This window comes from Salvelinus fontinalis, chromosome 29 (genome assembly GCF_029448725.1).
Source record: "Salvelinus fontinalis isolate EN_2023a chromosome 29, ASM2944872v1, whole genome shotgun sequence".
NCBI classification, from domain to species: domain Eukaryota; kingdom Metazoa; phylum Chordata; class Actinopteri; order Salmoniformes; family Salmonidae; genus Salvelinus; species Salvelinus fontinalis.
Genome location: NC_074693.1, coordinates 44,660,002 through 44,687,753, shown reverse-complemented (window position 1 = coordinate 44,687,753; position 27,752 = coordinate 44,660,002). Strand labels below are relative to the sequence as shown.

General features: G+C 41.7%; 1 protein-coding gene across 5 annotated transcripts in view; it reads left to right on the top strand.

Annotated features, from left to right (window-relative positions):
• Positions 1-27,752, top strand: part of LOC129828030 (protein diaphanous homolog 2-like) — a 644,069-nt gene that overhangs the window by 148,902 nt on the left and 467,415 nt on the right. For all 5 annotated transcript variants that reach the window (XM_055889439.1, XM_055889440.1, XM_055889442.1 and 2 more), the window contains 4 exons: positions 7,576-7,715; positions 26,311-26,385; positions 26,479-26,548; positions 27,485-27,621. In XM_055889439.1, coding sequence (XP_055745414.1) covers positions 7,576-7,715; positions 26,311-26,385; positions 26,479-26,548; positions 27,485-27,621 — 422 coding nt within the window. The remainder of the gene's footprint in view (positions 1-7,575; positions 7,716-26,310; positions 26,386-26,478; positions 26,549-27,484; positions 27,622-27,752) is intronic.

The window sequence follows — 27,752 nt, the reverse complement described above, 5'->3', positions numbered from 1 at the left end:
ACGAAAAGAGACATTTGATCTGTCATATTATGGGTGTGTACAGTGTTGTAACAACGTGCAAATATAGTTAAAGTACAAAAGGGGAAAAAAATCCACATAAATACGGGTTGTAATTACAATGGTGTTTGTTGTCTCTCCTTCTCCCTCTCAACCCTTCTTTCCCACCCTCCCTCCTTCTCAGTGGTCTCTTTTTGTCTATTTGCCTATGTTCCCCGGGCCTGAAGGGGAAACTCAATTACTCAGTAGCCTGGTTGGTCTCGCTGGATGCCCTCATGATTGATGTGATGTGGTGGTAGTAGTGTCGGTATCATCCCAACAGATTGATTTGGGCCAGGGTCATTAAGCAGCCTATTATGGCCTGTGTCTTTCGTTTTCCAAGAGGTTAAGGTCAACGGATAGTGAAACCTGTGTCATAAACTTTCTGTACAGAGTAGTCAGCCTTATGGGGGATGCTGAGTGGAAGAAATGATATCAATAAATTATTTGCGCATTCTTCCCTCCATAAGATGTAATGTAAATGTATTGGCAGATATAGTCTATTCTAAAGACAAACATGGGTTTGTTGCACATAGGGGTGTATACGCATGCATTGTGTACGTACGACGCGAATACACACACACACACTACTTATTCTCAACTAGAACACACGTCATTATTCTCAGTTAGAATACTTGTCCTTATTCTTGACTACAATACACGCATCATCATTATTTGTAGACACACACTTCACATGTTCTATTCAAAAGCATGACTCCTAAGTGGCCTAATAGAAATGGGGAATATGTAAATATGTGAAGGACTAGCCTTTATTCTGATTGGATTTGTACAGAGTGAGTCTGCTTGTTCCAAAGCGCGTGCGGAAAAAAACACGACGTAGGCTTTTCAATACACTGAATATAACTTATCCAGAGATTAAAAAAGTATTAAAAAGTATTAAAAGAAAGTATTAAACAACCACCATTGGCAGGTTGCGTTACACATCCTTTCTGTGAATCACAAGGTGTGAAACATACAAAGGCTTTTGAGTTTGCTTTGAGCAGAGGTCCAGGTGTATTGGACTTTAGAGAAAGGGTTTTGAGGGTTACAGGTAAAGAAGGAGAGAGACAAAAAAACAGTTGTGTTGTAAATTGAGGGTTGACTACAGATGTGTTGCAAACTGAGTTGTAAATGGGAACTTGAGATCAATTTTAAAAAAAGGACTAGAAAGACCTTAGCATGGGGGAGAAAGAGTGACACAAGTCCTGGGAAGAGGTCCCAGAAAGACATGAACTTAAAGAGTGACACAAGTCCTGGGAAGAGGTCCCAGAAAGACATGAACTTAAAGAGTGACACAAGTCCTGGGAAGAGGTCCCAGAAAGACATGAACTTAAAGAGTGACACAAGTCCTGGGAAGAGGTCCCAGAAAGACATGAACTTAAAGAGGGACACATGGCACTGAAGTAGGAGGTGAGAAAGCTGAGGTGTGACAGAGAGCAGGATACTCCCCCAGAGAAGCCAGCAAAACAGCCCACCTCAGACCTGGACACCAACCTCAAAACCACAATGGGACAGACAGAATCCATAGAATTTAACCGCTTCTGGGAAAATTGGAAAACTCTAGACAAAAAACAACATGAAAAACAACAGAGATTTTGAAAAAACAGAGAAACCACTTCTGCCATTTGAGAGACCACGTGTTCACCCTGCACACTCTAATTGACAAATAAACAAACCAAAACAAAGGCAAAGTATTCTCATGCTTAGTTTGATTTTTTTTGTTTTAAGAAGCTTAATTTGGCATGAGGGCCTGCTATACAAATTGATGTAAAGTGGTGTTGGGGGGGAAAAACATACAACATTATAAAATCCATGTACACAAACAACAAGTGTGCGGTTAACGGCCTTCTATGCCATCAAAAGGAACATAAAATTCTACATATCAATTAGGATCTGGAAAAAAAATACTTGAATCAGTTATAGAACCCATTGCCCTTTATGGTTGTGAGGTCTGGGGTCTGCTCACCAACAAAATGGGACAAACACCAAATTCTGCAAAAATGTCCTCCTTGTACAACGTAAAACACCAAATAATTCATGCAGCAAATAATTAGGTCGATACCCGGCTAATTATCAAAATCCAGAGAAGAGTCGTTAAATTCTACAACCACCTTAAAGGAAGCATTTTCCAAACCTGCCATAACAAAGCCATCACCTACAGAGAGATGAACCTGGAGAAGAGCCCCCTAAACAAGCTGGTCCTGGGGCTCTGTTCACAAACACAAACAGACCTCACAGACCCCCAGCAACACAATTAAACCCAACCAATGAGAAAATGAGAAATTAAAAATATAATTACTTGACACATTAGAAAGGATTTACAAAACAAACGGAGCAATCTACAATGCTATTTGGCCCTAAACAGAGTGGCAGAATAGCTGACCACTGTGACTGACTCAGACTTAAGGAAAGCTTTGACTGTGTACATACTCAGTGACCATAGCCTTGCTATTGAGAAAGGCCGCTGAAGGCAGACCTGGCTCTCAAGAGAAGACAGGCTATGTGCACACTGCCAACAACACGAGGTGGAAACTGAGCTGCACTTCCTAACCTCCTGCCCAATGTATGACCATATTAGAGACACATACTTCCCTCAGATTACACAGACCCACAAAGAATTCGAAAACAAACCCAATTTTGATCAACTCCTATATCAACTGGGTGAAATAGCACAGCAGCAATATTTGTGACCTGTTGCCACAAGAAAAGGGCAACCAGTGAAGAACAAACACCATTGCAAATACAACCTCTATTCATGTTTATTTATTTTCCCTTTTGTAGTTTAAGTATTTGCACATCATTACAACACTGTATATAGACATAATGTGTGAGAGAGAGAGAGAGAGAGAGAGAGAGATCATTTTGATTTTACAGGATGAAATCGAAGGTTTGAAAGGACCATGGGAAATAATGTATGTGTTTAAGTGCAGATCATTTGAGCTCTCATAAAATCTTTTATTGAAGCAGCTCTGCTCACCCCCCAGTAAGGTTGACAGTGTTTAAGTCAGGTAGAATGTCTGTGGAGTTAGTGATGCAACCAGATCCCACATCCAATATTGTCCGTTCTTTCGATTTTTTGAATTGGAGAATAGATTTGAACGATCTGGACAATATTATAATATATTGCATGCTGTATATGGATTCATAGAAGGAAAATCTTCCAATTATTCATAGCAATGCCACTTTTTTACTTGGTTAGATGTTTTTTTTTTGTGCACTACTGACCAAACGTATCCTTTCACACTAACAAGAATCCCACTCTGAGCTTTTTTTCTTCTTCTCCCCCTTCTCAACAATGTCATTAGCTCGCTGTCCTTCCCTCGTCTTTCACGTAGACCAGACAGACTCTTTCTCTTTGACTCTGCCATGCGGAAGACTGTTTATCAGACCAATTTTCCCTCCCAGATGAAAGAAGTCACATATTACACCCAAACTCCCTATTGGTGCAGCATGCTCGGTGGGAAATGAAAAAAGTTCCGGAATGAATACATTTAAAATACTTTTTTGATGCCGTTTCTTCATCCACTTTTTTTCCCCCGCTCCTCCATTAATTCAGTTCCACCTGTAACTGGGTTAGGGTAATAACCCATCTCGCGCAAATTCCATGTTTTTTGTCCCAACTTTTTTCTCCCGTCTATCCGAAAGAACACCCACAACAATACCACATTATGTAAGGTAGTCTGACAATGTGATTTACAAGAATAGTCAGTCAATTTAGTATATATTGTTTTTCATTGCAGATTTTTTCACATGATACGTGTGAAAGAGTAGTAGAACAGAGAATGGATTGAGAGAACTCGCCATTTCTTTGTCTTGACTAGGTTTAGATACTAGTGGGGAGTGTACACAGTGTTTTCCAGTCGTCTTGGCAGGTAAAACAAATATTGATCTGAATAGATGGGAGAAAGTCTTGATTCCACTTTGACATTATGGGGTATTGTGTTCAGGCCAGTGGCAAAAAAAATCTCAATTTAAATCAAGTTTAAATTCAGGCTGTAAAACAACATGTGAAAAAGGAAGGTAATACTTTTTGAAGGCACTGTATATTCACTACTTGGTCAATTGATTTGATAGCATATTTAATACATGCAAACAGATTCTATTAATTGATAGTACACCTCTCTCTGTTTTCTTTTATTCTGTGGTAATGTGTTCAAGCTAATCAAAGCAACGTTTTTTATGACACAGCGCGTAAGCTAAACAATACAATGACATGCCTACTCGCAATAAAGCTCTCCTCGCAAACAACAATATTAAGCTATATGTATTTGTATTTACTTTAGGCTGTTAGGCTATAGGCCTACTGCAAATTGTTGTTTGTTCCTGAACTGGCCGAATGACAGAGCTATCCTTCCGCACCACAATTTGGACGAACTTCTTTAACATTATTGTGCGATCCTGCCCGCTGCTCTTTCAGCACCACAAAGGGCTCTCCAATCGCTGAAAATGACATCTCATCAAGATCTATTGCCTAATAGTCATACTCATCACTTATTATTATTATTATTATTATTACAAATAGAAGAGCATCACTTCTCACCATGGTGCTCGTTCAGTAAAGTTAGATCAAAGCTGAATAAATGTCTTGCAAGTTAAAATCATGATTGATTAGCATTTGACAGAACAGAACATTACTGTTAAACCAAAAACACCTTTCCCATTTCTAATGAGATTTTAGGGTGGCAATTTTTTGGAGAATATGTGTGGGCATAGACAGCCGTTGCAATTGGAGGATGCTTTTTATGCATATTCTAGAATGATACAGTAAGCTATTCAATTGGCTACATCTGTCTGTATAAACGTCGATTTTTCACCCCCCAAAAAATAGCAATTTGGTGTGACTTCTTCAGGTAACATACAATTATCTAATGATCTAAAGGTTCTGGACACTGCGAGTCCTTGAACTATTACCTGATAATGATCTGAGGAAACAAACCATGTATTACACAACCAATAGTTTTTATAACACCGTTGGTCTTAACAGAAAGAGAAGGGAGACTGTTTGTACAGGCCCTGTGCTATACTTGATAGACTCAGTGATTTTGTTTCTTAATTATCCCTACACAATTCAGTCACCACTCCTGGCTATCCACCTTCCCACGTTCATCTTTATTCAAAAATATATGTATTTTGTAACCTTTATTTAACTAGGCAAGTCTTATTTACAATGACGGACTACCCTGGCCAAACCCTCCCCTAACCCGGACGACGGTGGGCCAATTGTGCGCCGCCCTACGGGACTCCCAATCACAGCCGGTTGTGATACAGCCTGGAATCGAACCAGACGCCTAGCACTGAGATGCAGTGCCTTAGACCTCTGCGCCACTCGGGAGCCCCCATCTTTGACCACAGCCATGCTGTTTTAGATACGAGGAATCGACTCATTAGGTATTCTGCAATAGCTGTACAACAGTGTAGCCCAATCCAACCGGCAGTATTGCGTAGTTGTATGTTCATGGGAGATGAGACTGTCAGTCTATCTCTGCCAGCAGCAGGTAGGGTCTTTGTGAAGGCATCAGTGTGCAGCATGTTACAAAGCCTCTCTTTTGGAGGTTCTACACTGGAATCCATTTAGAGGAAGCATGGCCGCTTGTGTTTGGCATGTATGTTAGTCGGGAGGGTTGGCAGCTATCCTCATTGAATAGCTCTCTGTGGGATAGACCTCCGTGTCAGTTCAGCTTTAGCTGATTGAGGGAAGTCAAAGTGAAAGAATATATCTGTAGCCATTCCCATCCCCACAGAACTCTCTGAATACGGTGATGGAAGGCAGAGTTTTGGCTCCTCTTCACAGTAGCACCCTTGGGAGATTGTGAATGACATTACCTCATTTGCTATTTCAATTATCGATCAAATCACTGTGATCCAGAAAGAAAAAGTCTAACTTGTGTTGTTGCAATTCATTTTCATTTTTTTTGCTGTATTTGACAGAGGCTCTGGATCTATTTTGACGTCAGAGTTAGGCAGGGGTAAAGGTAGTGAGACACGCAGTATCTAGTACTGGTAATCATTCTCACCTACTGGAGTCCACAGTGCTTTGACATACTACTCCTGATGTGTGCTGTGAGGTGGTGTGATACCTGGGGATCCCATGGCCATGACCCCCTTCCTCCTGTCAGAAGAGATCATCTGGGCTTCAGCATAATTGCACCTACAAATCGCCCAACTGAAGGCTCCCAGTTCAAGGCTTTGATTTTTGTTATGCAGTTATCAATAACAGTGGCTAGATCAGGGGTGGGCAATTATTTTTTGCTTGAAGGCAAGGTCAGGATTTCAAAATTCAATGGAGGGCCACAGAGATTTTTCTGAGGGACCAATTTCTTCATTAAAATCAATTTACGGGCCAGAAAAAGGGCAGTTATTTGAAAACGTTTAGGTCCATTATAATTTCGACATACTTTCTATCTAGTTTTAAATGTTCAAGAGTGGCCTGGAGTGTTTTTTTAAACACCCTTTATGTATATATATATTTATAATTATATAATAATAAATAATATTTATATATATATATATATATATATATATATATATAAATATATATATAAATATATATATACATAAAGGGTGTTTAAAAAAAACACTCCAGGCCACGCTTGAACATTTAAAACTAGATAGAAAGTATATATATTGTATATATATTGTATATATTATATATATTGTTCTCCCCACTGTGTATATATATATATATATGTATATATATATATACACAGTGGGGAGAAGAAGTATTTAGAAAACACCCTTTAATAATATTTATATATATATATATATATATATATTATTATTAAAGGGTGTTTAAAAAAACACTCCAGGCCACTCTTGAACATTTAAAACTAGATAGAAAGTATATATATTGTATATATATATATTGTATATATTGTATATATATTGTTCTCCCCACTGTGTGTATATATATATACACAGTGGGGAGAACAAGTATTTGATGTCAAGCAAAGAGGCACTGAGTTTGAAGGTAGGCCTTGAAATACATCTGAAGATACACCTCCAATTGACTTAAATTATGTAAATTAGCCTATCAGAAGCTTCTAATGCCATGACGACCTTTTCTGGAATTTTCCAAGCTGTTTAAAGGCAGAGTCAACTTAGTGTATGTAAACTTCCGACCCACTGGAATTGTGATACATTGAATTATAAGTGAAATAATATGTCTGTAAACAATTGTTGGAAAAATGACTTGTCATACACAAAGTAGATGTCCTAACCGACTTGCCAAAACTATAGTTTGTTAACAAAAAATTTGTGGAGAGGTTGAAACACGAGTTTTAATGACTCCAACCTAAGTGTATGTACTCCTGACTTAAACTGTATGTAGCCATCATTAGGCTAGATTATATAAATGGCTTTCTCTGTGTTTATATTTTTCACTTTTTTAAAATCTTTGATCTAGTACTTTATAATACTTTTTCGTAGGTTTTCCTGTATCAGGATTGGCAAAGATTTTGTGGTCACTTTTTAACAGAGTAATATGACTACCGTTTCAGGACTATAATAATGAAATTATTCTGTTGTACGTTTTCTCTCCAGGGAGGACTGAGGAACAGCAAGCATGAGTGTACATTGTCGTCACAGGAGTATGTCCACGAGCTGCGTTCCGGCATCACTGAGGACAAGCTGCTTATCTGCCTGGAGTCCCTTCGCGTCTCTCTCACCAGTAACCCTGTCAGGTAAGTGTCCTCATTCTCTTGCTTACTTAATCCTCTTGATTCTTGGTGGAACATAAGGGTTCCGCAGTGCAAAGTGCCCCCAAAATAAACGATGGAAGGAATCCAGCAGATGCCAACTTGGTCTGATTTCTTAGGCTGCATTCCAATTCTGATCGTTTTCCCACTATCAGATCAGCACTGAAAAATATCTGATTGGTAAAGAGCTGATTGTCTTTTGACCAATCACAGTTAGTGGAAAAAAATGACAGAATTGGGTTCTCTATGTGAATGCAGCCTAAGAAATCAGACCATGTTGGCATCTGCTGGATTCCTTCCATCGCTAGCTGGATATATGTCAGGAGATCTTTTAGGCCCACACGGAATAATGGGCTTGGTTAAACAAGCATAGCCCGTAGCATAGCCCATTAAAACGAGCATAGCCAATGGTGTCGCCCACTAAACGAGCAGAAGCCCATGGTCTGCCATTCCATCACCACTCTATCCATTAGGCTCTTATAGATAGGAAGTCCACTTTTCCACATCAGCCAAGCCAGCCATTCTCTGTATCTGAGACCTTAAATCGCAAGGCGGCCCTCACCCTAAGATCAACCAGTTTGATTTTAATATCTCTCCCTCTCTCCCATCACCAAGAGTGGGTTTAGCTGCCCACATCCCCCTATTTTTTTAAAATCTGTTTTGATCATAGTAATGCACTACTTTAAAATAATTCCCCGTTTCTCTCAGTCCTGTGCCCGTTCCTAGCAAGCTTTGATTGGCCCTTCACTCAACCATAATTAGGCCATGGCGACTGCATTTGGGGAGCCTTTTTCCAACCACAAAGTTCTCATCTTCCGTTCTTGTAGATGGGGATCTTCAAATGTAATTTGGTCCCAACAGCACAGAGGAATCCTCAATGATAGCAGCACACTCTCAATTATTCACCAAGCCCCACTGTTGGAGAGATTGCTTAATGTGAATCAATGAACAGTGCATATAAAGTGGTCATCAGATGAGTGGCAGATCTTCTTTTATGTCTGACTCCCAGTTCTTGGCGCTGACCCCAGCGGGCCATTTATTTGATCCAGTAGATACAGCGGAGGCGTTAACTTAGCATCCTAACAGCTTGAAAAACGAATCGTCTTTGGTGTGGTCTCACTAGAAAGATCATGCTAACTCACAGAACAACACAATGTGCTCTGCACTCCAAAGTAATTAATAGATTTTTACCCCCAAAAATCCCGCCCATCTCGCTCTCTCACTGTGGGTGATTAATTGTGTTGCTAGAAACCAGGGGCATCATTTATCAATAATGCATTGAAACTATTCTAAAATACTACTTACAAACAGAATTTAGAATGTTTGTATGCATAGAAAAGTGTTACTTGTCAAAAACAGCTAAAACAAATGTCATATGCACACCGCTAGGAGATAACATTGCTAAATACCAATTGGCCTCAGTGCTCGTGCGTGACCTTGGCTATTTGTATTTCAAAACGCTCCTAATTAACGATGTATTGTCAAAATCATCCCTTTAAAGTCTCTGGGGAATATACAACGCCGTACCTTGAAATACAACGGCACAACCAAACATAGCTAAACTTTTCAGAGACGGAAATAGAGGAGTACAACCAAAATGTTTAATTTGGCTCACTCAGTTCTGGCTTGACCAGTGAAAATAAAAAAAATCAGCGTATTTTGCGCATCACATTACCTGTCACCTGCACATTAAGAGTGGAAGCCTTTTCTGTTCACAGAGTTGAACTAGTTTTGGGATGGTGCTTTTATGGCCATGCGTGTGCTGTCTATTGCTCCGTTTGTATTTGGGAACTCCTTGATGGCATCATGGCAAAGAAACTGCTCTTGACTTCAACCTGTTGTGCGAGGGTGTACAGAAATTGTATGTTGCAGTTCGTTTTGCTGAGGATTGCATCCAAAACATTGTCTCATCTGGGGATGTGAGAGGCTAATCGGCAAACTCCTGTTGCCATAAACCCAAGGGTGGATAGCACTTGGATGCGCACCGGAATGGCATTTGTTTGCCTTTCTAAAGTCTTAAATCCTAAAATTGGTTTTGGTTAACGATATCTGATGAGCCAATCTGTACTTTATATGGATTATTATTGTAACAAATGTACTGATATGGTCAAATAATATGATATAGCCTGTCAAGATATGTTGCATGAATTCACAATGGAAAAACAATAAAATGTCATTTAAATTTAAATAAATTATTACTCTCACAGTTTCACCAATTTTGAACATATATTTTCCCCATTCTACGCCTGACAAGCAGTTCTCTTCCACCATTTGGCACTGATGGGTACGCATGATCATGGCTGTGAATATACGCACACTCTCTCAAGCAAATGTTCATATTGATAAATCTCACACTTTGCGTGGACATGATCCCACACATGGTGGGCTTACGCACAGATTTGTCCACACGCTTGATTGATAAATGAGGCCGCTGAATCAGAAAAACGAGAAACAGCAAAACGTTGCTTTTCTGCTTCTTTGAACAAAACACCAAGGAGGGATATACACAGCCTCAAGGTAACCTCCCAAGTTCTTGCCTTCATTAAGCAAAAGACACCCTTTTATTGTTCGGCTTTATCTGATCACACAATACCTGTTCCCAGATTTGCCTTTGTGCTGTTTACCCACCAACTTCGCTAGCTACGTCTACCTGCCCATTAATCATGGGAAATGAGCGTAAATCACTTTTGCTTGAAAAGCCCACGTAACGCTCCCTGTGTGCCTTGCCGAGCTGTAAAGTTCTGCACCACTAGCTATGAAAATCACATCACTCCTCACACGGCGATAGGCCAGTTGGTGCCAAGGGGACCGAGGGAGGCCAAGTCCGCCCTCTGGGTGTTTTCAAACCACTGAACTTGTGACCACTGAGTGAGGGAGCGGCGCTCTGCGGCAGCAATCACGGGCGCCCACGGAAGGCCAGGTCTAGCCAGGAGTAAGGCACCCTGGGGTGAGACGGGGGAGAGCTGGGAGAAACGCAGTGCTGTTGGAAGCCTGTTCTTGCTACTCTGCTAACTTTCAGTGTTATACTAAAAGGTAATTGAGGGTGGGAGGAGATGTTCTTGGAGCATAGCTAAGGTTACTCACAATTAATATGAATGCACTTAATTGTCACGGATCACAACACACAGGAAATGCAAACTTGCCGACCTGTGTTCTGATTGCATGTTAATGTAACCTTTTCTCTGCAATAGTCTGTGTGTTGGGAACTGCCATGCAAAACACAGCTGCTTAATTCACTTTATTTTTTAATTACCACCTGTGGACTACATAAGGACAAGCTTTACTGCAAGTGCTCTTTCATGGTAGTTGAATAATTAATTTCACTTTCAACAAAAGTAGATGCCTATGATCTTGGAAGAAAAAAATCCTACGTCAAAAGGACTTTCTGGACAGAGTAAAATGACAAAAAATAGTTGACAGCCACAAAGTTATCACCCTGCAGTACTACACTGTCAAAGACTTGTGTGGCTGCTCTAAGGGGTTGTTTAAGTGACCTGAGCATCAACTCTGGCTCCTTCTTTGGCACTAACTTGGTATAAGGAGGAACTTTGCATGCAGAGAAAATGCAAATCATCCTGTAGTTTTGCCAAAAGGGCTCAGTTCCCCTTCTCTCATTGACCATAGAAGACAAACTGTATGCCTATGTTTGAGCAACAACGATGTTCCTATACATTTATTTAAAATCCCTTTAGCGTAGATCTTTGTCTTAGTAAGGATATATTCTGTATCTATCAGATTGTAATTCTGTGGTAGCGGTATCCTATATGTACTGCTATACAAATACCTGACATCTACTTTTGGCAATGTAGTTTGAGGTGACAAATTAACACAGGGCACTATATACCTATTTTGATAAACTGTAGAATTACATGCAGCTCAACTCTCTACACGCTTGCTGATCACTCAGTGCAGCTCATTTACTCAAGTGTTTCCATTATTTTGGCAGTTACCTGTACAGGTAACTGCCAAAATAATGGAAAGACTTGAGTAAATGAGCGATACAAAGTATATTGAACACACAGGTGTGGTTCCTGAGTTAATTAAACAATTAACATTCAATCCTGTTGGCCATTATTTTGGCTATCATGGCTATGCTCCATTGGTGTACAATGCACCCGTACACAGGGCACAAGAGGTCATTGAATGGTTTGATGAGCATGAAAACGATGTAAACCATAAGCCATGACCGTCTCAGTCACCAGATCTCAACCCAATTGGAACGATTTTTTAGCGTTTTCCACCACCTTCAAAAAGATACCAAATTATGGAATTTCCTGTGGTGGAATATTGTTGCGTACCTACAATATAGTTCCCAGACACTTGTAGAATATATCCCAAGGTGTATTGAAACTGTTCAGGCACGTGGTGGCCAAATGCCCTATTAAGACACTTTTTTAGGTGTTTTTATTTTATTTTGAAAGTTACCTGTATTTTCAGAGACCATGTGAGAAATATATATTGTGGCATGCGAAAACACAGGGAGAAAGGTCAATACAGCATACCTATCTGACCAATACAAAATGCTTCCTAATCACCACGTTTCCATAAGCAATTATAGACCATCAGCGCTGATCTCGGCTATACGAAACTATTTTGAATGCTTTGTTTTCTTTCGTCTGTGTGTTTTAAGAATGCTTGCTATACCTTTCAATCAAGAAACGAAAGACCAATACGTGGGACTTAGAAATTCATTAAAACAGTGCTGTTTGTGGATCGCCAGGCACCTCCCTCTCTGATTACCTCTCCTTAACTCAGCAGAAAAAGTGAAAGCTCCTAGTTCTGTAGTAGTGTTTGTCTTTTTCTCTGAGAGAGTTGTGTTGCTCTGTAATGCGCCACAGCCAGTTAATGTCCTCCCGGTGGCCTGTGTTTGTGTAATAGTTTAATTGGCTGGGCTGTGCACCTGTTTGCCGGCCCAGGTGGCTGCAGGGCTGGTGCTGCAGTTCTTTCATCCCCCCTCGTCTCCCAGTCAGTCCAAAACAGATGTGTGGCAAGCAGTCCTCCAACATTCCCTCGCAGATGGCATCGCCCGAAGCACCCGCAAGCCCCATCCGTCTCCATGCTTCCAGTTTCCTCAAGCTGCCATTTTCTCTCCCCCCCACTCCCCTCTTTTGTAAAACAATTACGCCTTGACCAATTATTCATCTCACACTTCTTTCTAAGCCCTTTTTAATTCTTTCATTTGGATATTCACTTCTTAATTTAGACCCGTCACGACGCCGGCTCTCACCACTTTCCAACGAGTGGTAATTCATTATCTTCTAATCCACTGACTTGATGCGAGATGCCAACTCACAGATAATCAAAGCTTCTTATTTTCTCATTTATGTATATGGAGTTAAAGTGTGGTGGTGTCATATTCAGTTATTTTTTTTATGGTGTTGCAGTGTGAGAGAAGTGCAACAGGGCTGGCAGCGGAAGGGCAGGAATTGAATATCACAAAAGCAAATAAGTATTTCTAAACCTTTTTTCCCACCCACTCATGCACAAACTCGACAGGCTTTTGTCATGTACATTTATATTTTTCAGGCTCCGCTTCCCACTACTAAGTTCACTTCTTCGTGGGGATAATTTTCCTCTCAAACAACATGGTTGGAGCTCTCCCCCTCTGAGCTACCTCTACCTGTCCCGATGCTCCACCAATACCTTCAAAGAGGAAGTAAGAGCGTTCTTAGGTCCTACACAGGGAACACACTGCTTCACACTTTCAAGGGCCCAGCTTTGGAGTTCCTCGTGCTAAGCCTTTAGTATTAGTCTGACTCCCTTCAAATCCCAGCAGTGAGTTCCATATAAAATGTGCTCGACTCTCAGATCCTCCAGACAGATTCAGACCAAAATTGAACTTGCCACAAACTTTTCATTATGTGGGAAAATCTTCATAGCATGACTGTAACATTTTCTCTGGGGCAATTTGGGGGCCTTTGTGTGCAGGCATCTGTGATTTGCTGCTGACGCTAGGAGTTTTCTCCTTCTCTGGGTCAGGGCTGGAGAGTCAAGATGGAGCATTGTACTGTAGTGATCTCACAGCTACTGCCAGGGTGTCTATGTGTCTCTCAGTCTCACCAGCTTTACCCCGGCTTAATGCCTGTAGCCACGCACTACAGAAGGTATCGCAGAGCGCTGGTAATGGGCTTAATAGTAGCTTTGAAGTGGGGATGCTTCTTTACAGGAGGCAGTTCATCAGCCTTGATTGACCGAAGATAACAACATGCTTGACTGAGAAACAATTCAACACCCCACCAAGTGACTGACTGCGGAAGATGGTTTTCAGAAAAGTTACGCTTTGAAACGTATATGACCTCCGATACATTTAGTCATGTCTGTAGTTTGTTTGTTAGCGAAGCTTTGGTGTACATTTCTTTGCAATAACACCTTTGTCGAAGGTCTTTGCTGAATCCCAAAAGACGGCTTCCAAATATCGTAGGAGGTTTCTTGACGTTTGGAAAAAAAGGCACGTCTAAAATGATAAATATACTCCATTTTCGAAAGCGGCAGCTATATTCCCGATAGCCAGTCATATTGACCAACCTTAAAGAAAAATAGGCCTTAGTTATTGTATTTTACTGAATAACCACCAAAGCTGAAATAGTAGTTATTTGTGATTTACAATGACAAATGACTTAAATGTAAATCCACTAAAACATGATCTACCACAATGTTGAGTGGATGATGGCTTATTACAGCCAGGTTGACAGTCAGCGAAGAGCTCTTAGTCTTTTGGATGTAAAGCGAGTGTCTCCTCAAGCTGAGAGCTGAAGCCTGGTTATGGGAAGTGTTATCATGTAACAAAGAGTCAACACTGTGCTGACAGATGTTTCTGGAGTGAGTTTGGGAAGACACGTAAGGTGCCAGCCCAGTCTGCCAGAGATGCTTTATTACAGCGAGGGGAGAGAATGTGTTCTCTACAGCTAAATCAAACTCGACGCCGGTCCAAGAAAGTTGATATGCGGCTTTATAAAACACGATGTCTTCAAATGGGGTTCAAAAGTATATTGTGTTTTCTCATATTTCAGTGGCATATTTGTCAGGATATACGTTCCCAAAGCCTTAAATCTTATGGCCAAATGTGTTATAACCAAGACAGAAAGCCATAATGTTCATGTCGGCTAGCTTTAGAATGGCCGTGTTCTTGGTGTTCTAATGATGGAGTTTTTGAAAATATCCAGTGCAGCGTTTGACGAAGCTCTCCTACAAGCACAGAGAGGGCAAGATAGTCACAGCACGGACTTTTTGGGTCAAGCTGCCCTTGCTTTCCCAGCTCCGCTCTGGGACATAATGGAAACTTGCCGTTCGATTTTGACCAAACTATCAAACTCCAGGAAGTAAGAAATAAAGTTATCAAAACTTCACCTCTCGGTCCGTGAAATAAATTGTTTTACCATGGTGATGGAGTGAAACAGGGTTTGAAGAACTCAGACAGGGTCGTCTACGCTGTGGGACTTGACTCTCCAGACTCCAAATGTTATTATAAACTGTCCTGCACCCCCCTAGGCTACAGACAAGCCCATTTTTTTTGCACTGGCACTTGTTAAGGAGAAATAGGTTTTGGAAATTAGAAAATAATCTTTGCATGGGCCCAAGAGGCATGGATTTTGATATTGCAATGTGTTGTTTTTGTAGTTAACACAATTTATTTATTTGACTCTCCCCATTTGTTTTCTGTTCCCATTCTAATAATTTCCAGCAATAAATTGGCTAAACTGATTTTTTGGGGGGGATTTTTTTACCAGATTATCATGAACAGTAGAGCACACAACAAGTTGTGACAGACGGGCCTGCTTTAAACTTTACAATTGACAACGAACCATGCTTAATTAAGAGGCAATCTTTCACATGCACATTTCTTGTACATTCCACTAGAACTTCTACACACTCAGAAAAGAGTGGGTCAGCAAGGTTAAAACTATCACGTCTCTGACTTCATTGCAGCCTTTTTCCCCCCCAGAGGCAGTAAAGGAGCCGAAGATCCAAATGTCCTCAGTGACTGAGCACATTTTAAGAGAGATGCCCATTTCCTTTTATGACACCATATGTTAACCTCAGCGGTAGCCATATCTACGGGAGCCCTGGAGCGAGGCATACATAATGCACATATCTGATTTGAATTCCATATTGATTTAGTTAGAAATTGTATTACGGCACAGGTACGGGGGGATAATTGTCGTGCTATCGCTCTACATCCACTACCCCATGGCCATTGCAATGTCTACAACTTCCGTTTCCTTGTTTATTGTTTTGTCAATTGCAGAGCTTCTATTTATAGTAGTTTCAATATATCATTTCTGTGTACGTTGTCATGTTGCCCAGGCATGTGGTTCTCTGTGGAATGACAGTTCACAGTGGTCTGCCGTCAGAAACGACTCTGTCTTTTAGGGGCAGTGGAAAAGTATCTAGATAGAAACATTGTGAGTTAACTGTTAGGATTCCCTCAAGAACTCCAGTTGTGTGGTGGAATCCGCAAAGAGCAAAAAAGAAAGGGAAAAAGCCATAAAGCAAGAATACAACTAAACACTTTATTACAATATATATATATTTACATGTCACTTACATGCTTGTCTTATGTGAAACAATATATTAAATTATCAGTTTTTTTCACAGCTCTTTGCAAAGATATTCTATCATTACGATGAGGGAGGTGGCACTATGATTCCTTTCCAGGCTGTCAAGATAAAAAGAGACACAAACTCACTAGGGGGTGAGGAGTCTGTAGTTGTGTAGGTCCTATACTGCTCACCACATCAAACAAGCATCATTCATCCTCAGATCTTCCACACAGGTATAGCTATATATACGCCCTATTTCAATTAATGGGCCTGATCAATCACGAATGCTTTAGTAACTCCACAGTAGTTTTCCCCTCCACTTCCCTCTATCATCGGCGCAGGAGGAGCCTTGTGCTGTTTAGGAGATAATTGCACATTTCAGGAGTGTTTTGTGCTCTGCGGGGGGTCATTTAGAAGTGTCTGGGGAAGTGCGCCGAGCTTTCCCCCTGTCCCCAGTCACTAAGTTGATTTCATCATGATGTTGCTTCTTCACTTTCCCTTCAGACATGTTGCTGCCTTCAGCGCTTTCTTTGTCTGCACTCAATCACCTCCACCCTTCTTCCCTTATCTCCACATGCCTGGAACATTCATTTATGTTGTGGGTTTTGATGTGCAGTCATTTTGTGACCACCATTTTTTTATGGGGGGGGGGGGGGGGTATCCTGCCGAGAGTCAAATGCCAGTTGAGGCGTCGGGCACTTCCGATGCCAGGCAATCATATTCGCAGGGTGCTGACACCGGGAATATTGTCCCTCGGAGTACGCCGCTGGGCTTTCACCTCTGTCCGACTCTCTGAAATCCAATATCTCTGTTGCCTCTCTCTCGCGCCTCTTTTGCTAGCCAGGAAGGTTAATGTGTCTTTGTAGTCATTCACATAACCACTCCACCGATGCCTGATGCTGTCCACTCTCCCCGGTGTGAAATTAGCCATGCGTTTACAGTGCTTTCTACATGGTTTCGACAGTGGTTTCTACAGGGTACGGACGCTCGGATTGTGACTGTGTTCTAAGCAAAGATAATTACTTATATTCTCTGCTCTGCCCCTGTACCTACAGTACCAGTCAAAAGTTTGGACACTCCTACTCATTCCAGGGTTTTTCTTTATTTTTACAACATTTTCTGCATTGTAGAATAATAGTGAAGACCCAGAGTTACCTCTGCTGCAGAAGATACGTTCATTAGAGTTCAATTATTCACAGAGTTCAACACATCTCAACATCAACTGTTCAGAAGAGACTGCGCGAATCATGCCTTCATGGTCGAATTGCTGCAAAGAAGCCACTACTAAAGGACACCAATAAGAGGAGAAGACTTGCTTGGGCCAAGAAACAGGAGCAATGGACATTAGACCGGTGGAAATCTGGCCTTTGGTCTGATGAGTACACATTTTGCGATTTTTGGTTCCAGCCACTGTGTCATTGTGAGACGCAGAGTAGGTGAACGGATGATCTCCGCATGTGTGGTTCCCAGCGTGAAGTATGGAGGAGGAGGTGTGATGGTATGGGGGTGCTTTGCTGATGACACTCTGTGATTTATTTAGAATTCAAGGCACACTTAACCAGCATGGCTATCACAGCATTCTGCAGCGATACGCCATCCCATCTGGTTTGCGCTTAGTGGGACTATCATTTGTTTTTCAACAGGACAATGACCCAAAACACACCTCCAGGCTGTGTAAGGGCTATTTGACCAAGAAGGAGAGTGATGGAGTGCTGCATCTGATGACCTGGCCTCCACAATCACCTGACCTCAACCCAATTGAGATGGTTTGGGATGAGTTGGACTGCAGAGTGAAGGAAAAGCAGCAAACGAGTGCTCAGCATATGTGGGAACTCCTTCAAGACTGTTGGAAAAGCATTCCTCAAAAAAGCTGGTTGACTACTTTGAAGAATCTAAAATCTAAAATAAATGTTTATTTATTTTAAAATGTTTTGGTAACTACACCACTCCATGTGTTATTTCATATTTTTGATGTTTTCACTATTATTCTACAAAGTAGAAAATAGTAAAAAATAAAGAAAAAACCCTTCAATGAGTAGGTGTGTCCAAACTTTTGACTGGAACTGTATCTGAGTGGATAGCGGGTGGACCAACTTATGTCCCGTCATCAAAATGGATCTGCTAGAGAGGACAGAGGAGGCAGTGGAGTAAAAGTGTACTTCATTTGAGAGCTGTGTGTGGTCGGGACAGCGGAGCATTTCAATCCACTCTAGGAAGAAGGAAGAAAGAACCAAGTGAAATGATTAGGGTTGCGTCTCAAATTCCGCCCTTTTTTCTAACACAATGCCATCTCTGTGTTTCCCTTCTTCTTTCTTTTCATCGGTGCCTATTGAGAACACAACATTCTATATTAATCATACTTCCAGGTGTTTCATATTTTGACCTTTCTCCTTCCTGGTTTGTGTACATCCGATGCCCAGAGGGCAGAGGAGATATACAGGAGGTCAAGGTCAGGGTGTGGAAAGGCCATGCCATTCATTAAGTCGTATTCACAAAGATGTATGCATTTTCATTCAATAATTAGCTACTCAACACTATTTTCTTGGTTTTGCAAAGGTCATAACCTTTCAGACAGGCAATTGTTTGAGGATACTGATGCACGTTTTATATGAGCTATAACAGCTTCTGAAAGGACACGCATGGACAAATATGACATTGTATCATTCTTGAGAATGTGAATTTAACATCTTCTGTCTGACCAAAAAGCAAAATGGAGATGTTGCGTGCTAACTGCAGTCATTGGTATTCAACATGTTCTTGTTATCACTATGACTGATTTACATTGTAGTTTATACCCTTTACAGTATATTCTGTGAACACGTATTTATCCCTTTTCAGATTTTCTCTATTTTTGCATAACAAATCATATTAGATAAAGGGAACCCAAGTGAACAAATAACACAATGTTTTGATACTTATTTCATTTATTTAATGCAAAAAGTTAACACCCAATGCCCCTGTGTAAAAAAGTAATTGCTCCCTTACACTCAATATCTGGGTGTGCCACCTTTCGCTGCAATGACTGCAACCAAGCACATCTTGTAGTTGTTGATCGGTCCCTCACATCGCCGTGGAGGAATTTTGGCCCATGCAGAACTATTTTAACTCGGCTACATTTGTTGGTTTTCGAGCATGAACTGCTCTTTTCAGGTCCTGCCACAACATCTCAATTGGGTTTAGGTCTGGACTTTAACTTGGCCATTCCAAAACATTACATTTGTCTTGATACATGGCCAAAGTGTGCTTCAGCTCACGGACATATGGCCAGACATTCTCCTTTAGAATTCTCTGATACAGAGCAGAATGCATTTTTCCCATCAATGATGGCAAGTTGTCCAGGTCCTGAGGCAGCAAAGCATCCCCAAAGCAAACACTACCACCTCCATGCTTAACCTTTTGATATTTTTAATTTTGTAATTTTTAATTTCACCTTTTATTTAACCAGGTAGGCCAGTTGAGAACAAGTTCTCATTTACAACTGCGACCTGGCCAAGATAAAGCAAAGCAGTGCGACACAAACAACACAGTTACACATGGTATAAACAAACCTACAGACAATAACACAATAGAAAAATCTATATACAGTGTGTGGAAATGTAGTAAGATGAGGCAATAAATAGGCCATAGTGGTGAAATGATTACAGTTTAGCATTAACACTGGAGTGATAGATGTGCAAGTAGAGATACTGGGGTGCAAAGGAGAAGAAAAATATATATATATATATGGGGATGAGGTAGTTGGGTGGGCCATTTACAGATGGGCTGTGTACAGGTGCAATGATCGGTAAGCTGCTCTGACAGCTGATGCTTAAAGTTAGTGAGGGAGATGTAAGACTCCATCTTCAGCGATTTTATTTTTGCAATATGAATCGAGGGCCAGTCAACGAGAGCATACAGGTTGCAGTGGTGGGTAGTATATGGAACTTTGGTGACAAAACGGCTGGCACTGTGATAGACTACATCCAATTTGCTGTGTAGAGTGTTAGAGGCTATTTTGTAAATGACATCGCCAAAGTCAAGGATCTGTAAGATAGTCCGTTTTACGAGGGTAAGTTTGGCAGCATGAGTGAAGGATGCTTTGTTGCGAAATAGGAAGCCATTTCTAGATTTTATTTTGGATTGGAGATGCTTAATGTGAGTCTGGAAGGAGAGTTTGCAGTCTAACCAGACACCTAGGAATTTGTAGTTGTCCACATATTCTAAGTCAGAACCGTCCAGAGTAGTGATGCTAGACGGGTGGGCGGGTGCGGGCAGCGATCGGTTGAAGAGCATGCATTCAGTTTTACTTGCATTTAAGAGCAGTTGGAGGCAACGGAAGGAGTGTTGTATGGCATTGAAGCTCGTCTGGAGGTTAGTTAACACAGTGTCCAAAGAAGGGCCAGATGTATAGAGAATGGTGTTGTCTGCATAGAGGTAGATCATTTACATTTACATTTAAGTCATTTAGCAGACGCTCTTATCCAGAGCGACTTACAAGTACATACATTCATACTTTTTTGTACTGGTCCCCCGTGGGAATCGAACCCACAACCCTGGCGTTGCAAGCGCCATGCTCTACCAACTGATCAGAGACTCACCAGCAGCAAGAGCGACATCATTGATGCGTACAGAGAAAAGAGTCGGCCCGAGAATTGAACCCTGTGGCACCCCCATAGAGTGTGCCATATGTGCGGACAACAGGCCCTCCGATTTGACACACTGAACTCTGTCTGAGAAGTAGTTGGAGAACCAGGTGAGGCAGTCATTTGAAAAACCAAGGCTGTTGAGTTTGCCGATAAGAATGCTGTGATTGACAGAGTCGAAAGCCTTGGCCAGGTCAATGAAGACGGCTCCACAGTATTGTCTTTTATCGATGGTAGTTATGATATCGTTTAGGACCTTGAGCGTGGCTGAGGAGCACCCATGACCAGCTCGGAAACCAGATTGCATAGCGGAGAAGGTACGGTGCGATTCGAAATGTTCGGTGATCTGTTTGTTAACTTGGCTTTTGAAGACTTTAGAAAGGCAGGCTCGGATAGATATAGGTCTGTAACAGTTTGGGTCTAGAGTGTCTCGCCCTTTGAGTGGCATGACCGCGGCAGCTTTCCAATCTTTAGGGATCTCAGACGATACGAAAGAGGTTGAACCGGCTAGTAATAGCACTTTTATTTTTATTTTTATTTTACCGTTATTTTACCAAGTAAGTTGACTGAGAACATATTCTCATTTGCAGCAACGACCTGGGGAATGGTTACAGGGGAGAGGAGGGGGATGAATGAGCCAATTGTAAACTGGGGATTATTAGGTGACCATGATGGTTTGAGGGCCAGATTGGGAATTTAGCCAGGACACCGGGGTTAACACCCCTACTCTTACGATAAGTGCTATGGGATCTTTAATGACTTCAGAGAGTCAGGACACCCGTTTAACGTCCCATCCGAAAGACGGCACCCTACACAGGGCAGTGTCCCCAATCACTGCCCTGGGGCATTGGGATATTTTTTTTAGACCAGAGGAAAGAGTGCCTCCTACTGGCCCTCCAACACCACTTCCAGCAGCATCTGGTCTCCCATCCAGGGACTGACCAGGACCAACCCTGCTTAGCTTCAGAAGCAAGCCAGCAGTGGTATGCTGAAAACTGCGGTGGATAATTTTAGAAAGAGAGGGTCCAGATTGTCTAGCCCAGCTGATTTGTGGGGTCCAGATTTTGCAGCCCTTTCATAACATCAGCTATCTGGATTTGGGTGAAGGAGAAATGGGGGGGCTTGGGCAAGTTGCAGTGGGTGGTGCAGAGCTGTTGACCGGGGTAGGAGTAGCCAGGTGAAAAGCATGGCCAGCCGTAGAAAAACTCTTATTGAAATTCTCGATTATCGTAGATTTATCGGTGGTGACAGTGTTTCCTAGCCTCAGTGCAGTGGGCAGCTGGGAGGAGGTGCTCTTATTCTCCATGGACTTTACAGTGTCCCAGAACTTTTTGGAATTTGTGCTACAGGATGCAAATTTCTGTTTGAAATAGCTAGCCTTTGCTTTCCTTACTGCCTGTGACTATCGCGGGGGCTATTTGATGCTAATGCAGTACGCCACAGGATGTTTTTGTTCTGGACAAGGGCAGTCAAGTCTGGAGTGAACCAAGGGCTATATCTGTTCTTAGGTCTACATTTTTTGAATGGGGCATGCTTATTTAAGATGGTGAGGAAAGCACTTTTAAAGAATAACCAGGCATCCTCTACTGACGGAATGTGGTCAATATCCTTCCAGGATACCCGGGCCAGGACGATTAGAAAGGCCTGCTCGCTGAAGTGTTTTATGGAGTGTTTGACAGTGACGAGGGGTGGTCGTTTGACTGCGGATGCAGGCAATGAGGCAGTGATGGCTGAGATCCTGGTTGAAGACAGCAGAGGTGTATTTAGAGGGCAAGTTGGTCAGGATGATATCTATGAGGGTGCCTGTGTTTGCGGATTTCGGGTATGAGGTTCTTACTGTGGAATGAAGGGTTTAGTTTTTACTAGACATAACGAGATCCATGTCGTCTAAAGTTTGCCAAAACGTACCTGAAAGATCGTCAAGACTCCTGGAAGAATGTTCTTTGGACACATTTAGTCATAAGTGGAACTTTTCTAGATCAACAACTAGAGGAAGCGTTTGGTTGCCATCGTTACAGCTAAAGGTGACACATCCAGTTTTTGAGTGTTAACGGGCCCTACCTTTTCACACACAGTCATTGGGTGTTGCATCACATCCAGTTTTTGAGTGTTAACGGGCCCTACCTTTTCACACACAGTCATTGGGTGTTGCATAACTTTATTAATTTATCAACATGTTATATTATTTGTTCACTCAGGTTCCCTTTATCTAATAGTAGGTTTTGGCTGAAGATCTAATAACATTCAGTGTCGTTATTCTGCAACATTTTAGAAAATCTGAAAGCGGGCAAATATTTCATGGCACTGTATATGTGTGGGCATTTGACATCATTCCCATTGGGCGTGCTATTCTGATTCTTTCAGTAAGTCATTGCATTGATTGGTGGGAAATGGCCGTAGCCTTCAGAATGCAGAATCATAAGGCTGGAAGCCTCCATGTGCTCGGTTTCAGGTTCTAATGTCAAGAGCAATTTGTTGCTAAGAGCTCAAGGCCTCAAGTGGAATGTAGCAGTGCTGAATAGGTCAGGAGTGGCAGAGTGGGACAGAGGTATGGCTCAGCCCATAATACAATATGAAATATATTGCTCTCAATGACACAATACTCCCCGATGCCAGTCCCAATTAAATAACACAACAAGAATGAACAATGTTGGGCCACTGGCTGAAATCAATGTGCCTGAAAGGCATCACAACACAGGTCAACTGATCAGTCTGACAGAAAGACTGAACGCGTGTCAGATTCCACAGCCAGCAATGAACAATTCCAGTCGAGTCGGTTGCATTGGCTGTTGCACAAAAGCAAAGCATTCTCTCCAGCATCAATTACATTTCCCATGCCAAATCTGTCTGTAGCAATATGATTAACACCACTCAGTAAATCCGTTCAACACCACATATGGCATACTCGATAGTGACACACCACGGCAGCTTATTATTTCATTATAGGGAATTGCATTGCCTTGTTCGTGAGCTACATACACGGTGGCAGCAAAGGTCAGATGTATAAATGTTTCCATTTGGGAACTTGAAGACAGATGAAGTATTAGTTGTTATTGCCTCCCAATAACTATTCTTGTTGGCAGGGAAGATTAACTCAAAATATGAAGCTGACATAGGAAACGAAATGTAGAAGATTTGTTGCTATCTGAACGGACAGGAACTTCCTTATATATCTCTGTGCCGTGCGCAAATAAGCATTATCAACACGTTGTTTACGTTTGCATCCGTGCTCTGGGTCCAGACTGTGAAATCATCTCATATAGTTCTGGGTTTTGTGGCACCTAACATAAATACAGCATAATTGTGTCTTTACCAGCCGAAATAGTTACACTTAAAAAATTGCTACTTTTTCATTTTGGCAGCGGAATGTACTGTACATGATTGTGGAAAGTAACACAATTTGTTGACACTTATCTGCAAGATTATATCCATCAATATTTCATGAACAAGTTCCACCCCAAGTTAACGAGATCCTTGAATTCATGCCACAAATTGATTAAAGGAGGAAGCTGAAAGGGAATTGGATCCTATTTGGCTATTGTGCTGTTGCAGCTTTGACAGACAGACAGACCGATGGACAGCCATACAGACGGATGGACAACATAGAGAGACAACACAGACATACAGACAGAATGAGACTACCCATCTTGGACCCACACTTTAAATCCTAGCTCCACTATTCATCCACTTTAGTCACCTCCAAACGAACGCTGCTTGATTTCCCTGCAGTGAAGAGATAGTCGCCTCAAAACAATAAAAGCTTGTGGCAACATGCTAGGGAAAGGAGGCATCTTCACTTAACCAGCTGTCAGTGTTTTCTGTGAAGTAGCAACGTTTTTTTGCTCTGTTTACTCCCCATCTTGTAGAGGAGGTGGATATGTTGAGGCACAGGTTATTTCAACCACACGGATTGTGTCATATCACTGTCCAGTGTATCAGGTCAGGCTAGATTAAATGTAATCCGCCGGAGCTACGATCGTGATCACCCGATGCATCTCATTTGGTTGTCATGGCAGCTTTTGCGGCCACCTGTTTTACACTCCTAGACATTGTATACGACCACCCGGTATCGGCGGCTGCGTCTCAGGTCACACAGAGCACTGTGTAATAATCAGAATAACCTCTCCACAAATATTTGCTTAATTTCCCCCTAGCTCTCGCGTAACCGCTCCATCAACCATGTCGCCTCTTTCCCCTCTTTTTCGATGTCTCACGTAAGTCATTTGCTCCTACCACCTCTGTATTGATGTCGGGCTGTCATAAACAGCACATGATTGTGCATTACATTGAGCCGGGCTCGATTGTTTCCCCGAGATCACATTTTTGCTATCTGGTTTAGCTAACTGTGTTTGCATGCAATAAGTTGCCTGCCGCAAAGCAGATCCCGTGAAGGGAAGTGGCAAACATTGAACCGCGAGGCTCACCTCAGTAAACAGTTATACATTTTGGACATTGTGCTGAGTGGTTTTTTAACAAAGAAGATCATTGTGCTGTACTGTACAGCGTAATGGTAGTAAGTCGCAAATTGAGTTGGGCTTGGCCCGGTAATGCATTGTGAGGAATGGGTTCGGAGGGCTTCAGTAGCCTTAATAATTCTCAATTTATTTTGCTGCAGATCATATAAATACCTAACTTCACCTCAGAGGAAGAGCCTCGGGCCAGTAAGCATCGTTCCTAATCGAGGGTCTTCTCTGACTGCCGAGTCAATACAAATGATTTTAATATGCATGTTCTTATTGCGTTGAATCATTGTCAAGAAGGCAAAATAAATCATTGAATTATGGCCCTTTAATGCAACAAATTGCTCAGTGCGTTTTGTGTTATTGACAATCGAGCGGCAAGAGCAAGTGATGCTAATGACATAATCTAGGTGTGATCGGGGGGTCAGCCCCTGCCTCACTCACTCTCCGCCGCATACCCCATCGCTGACAAACAGTCTCATCTGCACTGGATCATTTGCTGTCTCCAGATACGCTTGTGGTTTATTGCCAATTATCTCCCGCGATCCATTATCGATTACAGTGTTATCTTTCTTGCATTGCTTAATCTTTTGGTGGCACTACAGCACGCTGCGGGGGGGGGGGGGGGAATCACACTGCTAGACCACAGGAGCAGGGCATATGATGGATGATTGTTCATTTGCCTGTAAATGATTATGTGATACACATTCTAGCAGTTAGTGTTACAAAAAAAAGGGGTCTGTGTTGATTTGCGATTCTATCTCTCATCAATAGATTCTCCACAGAAATAAACCAGGAAAAATAGAGACAATTTTTGTGGAGATGATCATTCACCTCGTTGACAATGAAACCAATACCACCAATTACTTTTCACGTATGATTCAACAGCTGTTAGTCTGGCTCCGAACGACATTATGTACGTTGTCTGACTTAGTTTTCTGACTGTCTGTTTTTTTAGCTGGGTGAACAACTTTGGCCATGAAGGACTGGGCCTCCTCTTGGACGCATTGGACAAGTTGCTGGATAAGAAACAGTAAGCTTCTTCCATTTGAACTAATGTTCTTCTCAATACGCTCTACATACTGTCTAAATCTGTCATTCTTTTCCTTTCTCAACTCTTTTTCAGGCAAGAAAGTATCGACAAAAGAAACCAGCACAAGCTGATCCAATGTCTCAAGGCCTTCATGAACAATAAGGTGTGTACTTGTTTGGGTTGGTCCAAGGCTTTCATTCCAAAAGTTTTACTTACTGCAGTTTCTCTTGATTCTTGAGTGTTTTTAGATCGCCATGTAGCAGGACTCAATTGGCACCCAAAGCTGGACCACTTGAACAATCAATGTAATCATTTATTCTGCTTTTTACATCGACTCAAAGTGACTCCGAGGAGGGAAGCGAAGGACTGTACAGTGCAGAGGTGGTTCTGTATTCACCTTAAAGTGCTCCAAACAGAGACTGAATTTCTATAGCTTCAATGCCTCAATTTCAATGGCAAACCTGGAATAAAGTCTTATTCACATTGAAAAGGAGCAAGAGCGGTAGAAATGAAATCAATCAAAAGGGATATCACTTTATACCCCGTATGTAGTCATCTCAAAATCCTGTATGATGAAACCAGGTTGGTTGTTTTTCCTATCTAGAATGGCTGGACTTTGACAAGTGCTATTACGGGCAAGTAAAGCGGAGCTAATTTGCCATGTTGAGCCCATTGTCACCAAGTATTTAATTATTCTTTTTTGGGAAGCAGCACTGTCTCATCTCTCGAAAGTAGCACATTGTTCAAGGATGGATGAGCTATTGATATTGTTGCCCTTTATAAAAATCCCCATATGTGGTCAAGTATGCCCATTGCTTGAATCTGAGATAGATTTAAAGGTAGTAGAGGACTATAAGTATTTGTCCCCACAGCCCTGTCCTGAATTGGCTTAATTCATCATAATCTCAATTTTCCCTTGGCCTCTATGTCCCTCTTTAAAAGAGAATTAGGGCTAACTATTACTTAAATTAGAGGTTCTTTGTAAAGTTAGTAGTTCTTTTTTTAACTGTAAGTGAGCGATCTCTATGAATGCAAATGCTCTCATTAATTTATACCCTATGGACCCTTTTCCCTTTCTTCCTCTCTTCCACGTCTACAGTATGGACTACAAAGGATTCTGGAAGATGAGCGGAGCTTGCTTCTCCTGGCCAGGGCCATTGACCCCAAACAGACCAGTATGATGACTGAGATCGTCAAGATCCTCTCAGCTATCTGTATCATTGGAGAGGAAAACATGTATGTTCACTGCAACATACCTCATTAGCGACACTCATCCAGCATTATTACATCCTCAATGTCACTCTCTGTGCCATGCATTGTCTCCCCCCAGCAACGTAATACCGTCATGTACATTATGAGATTAAGGA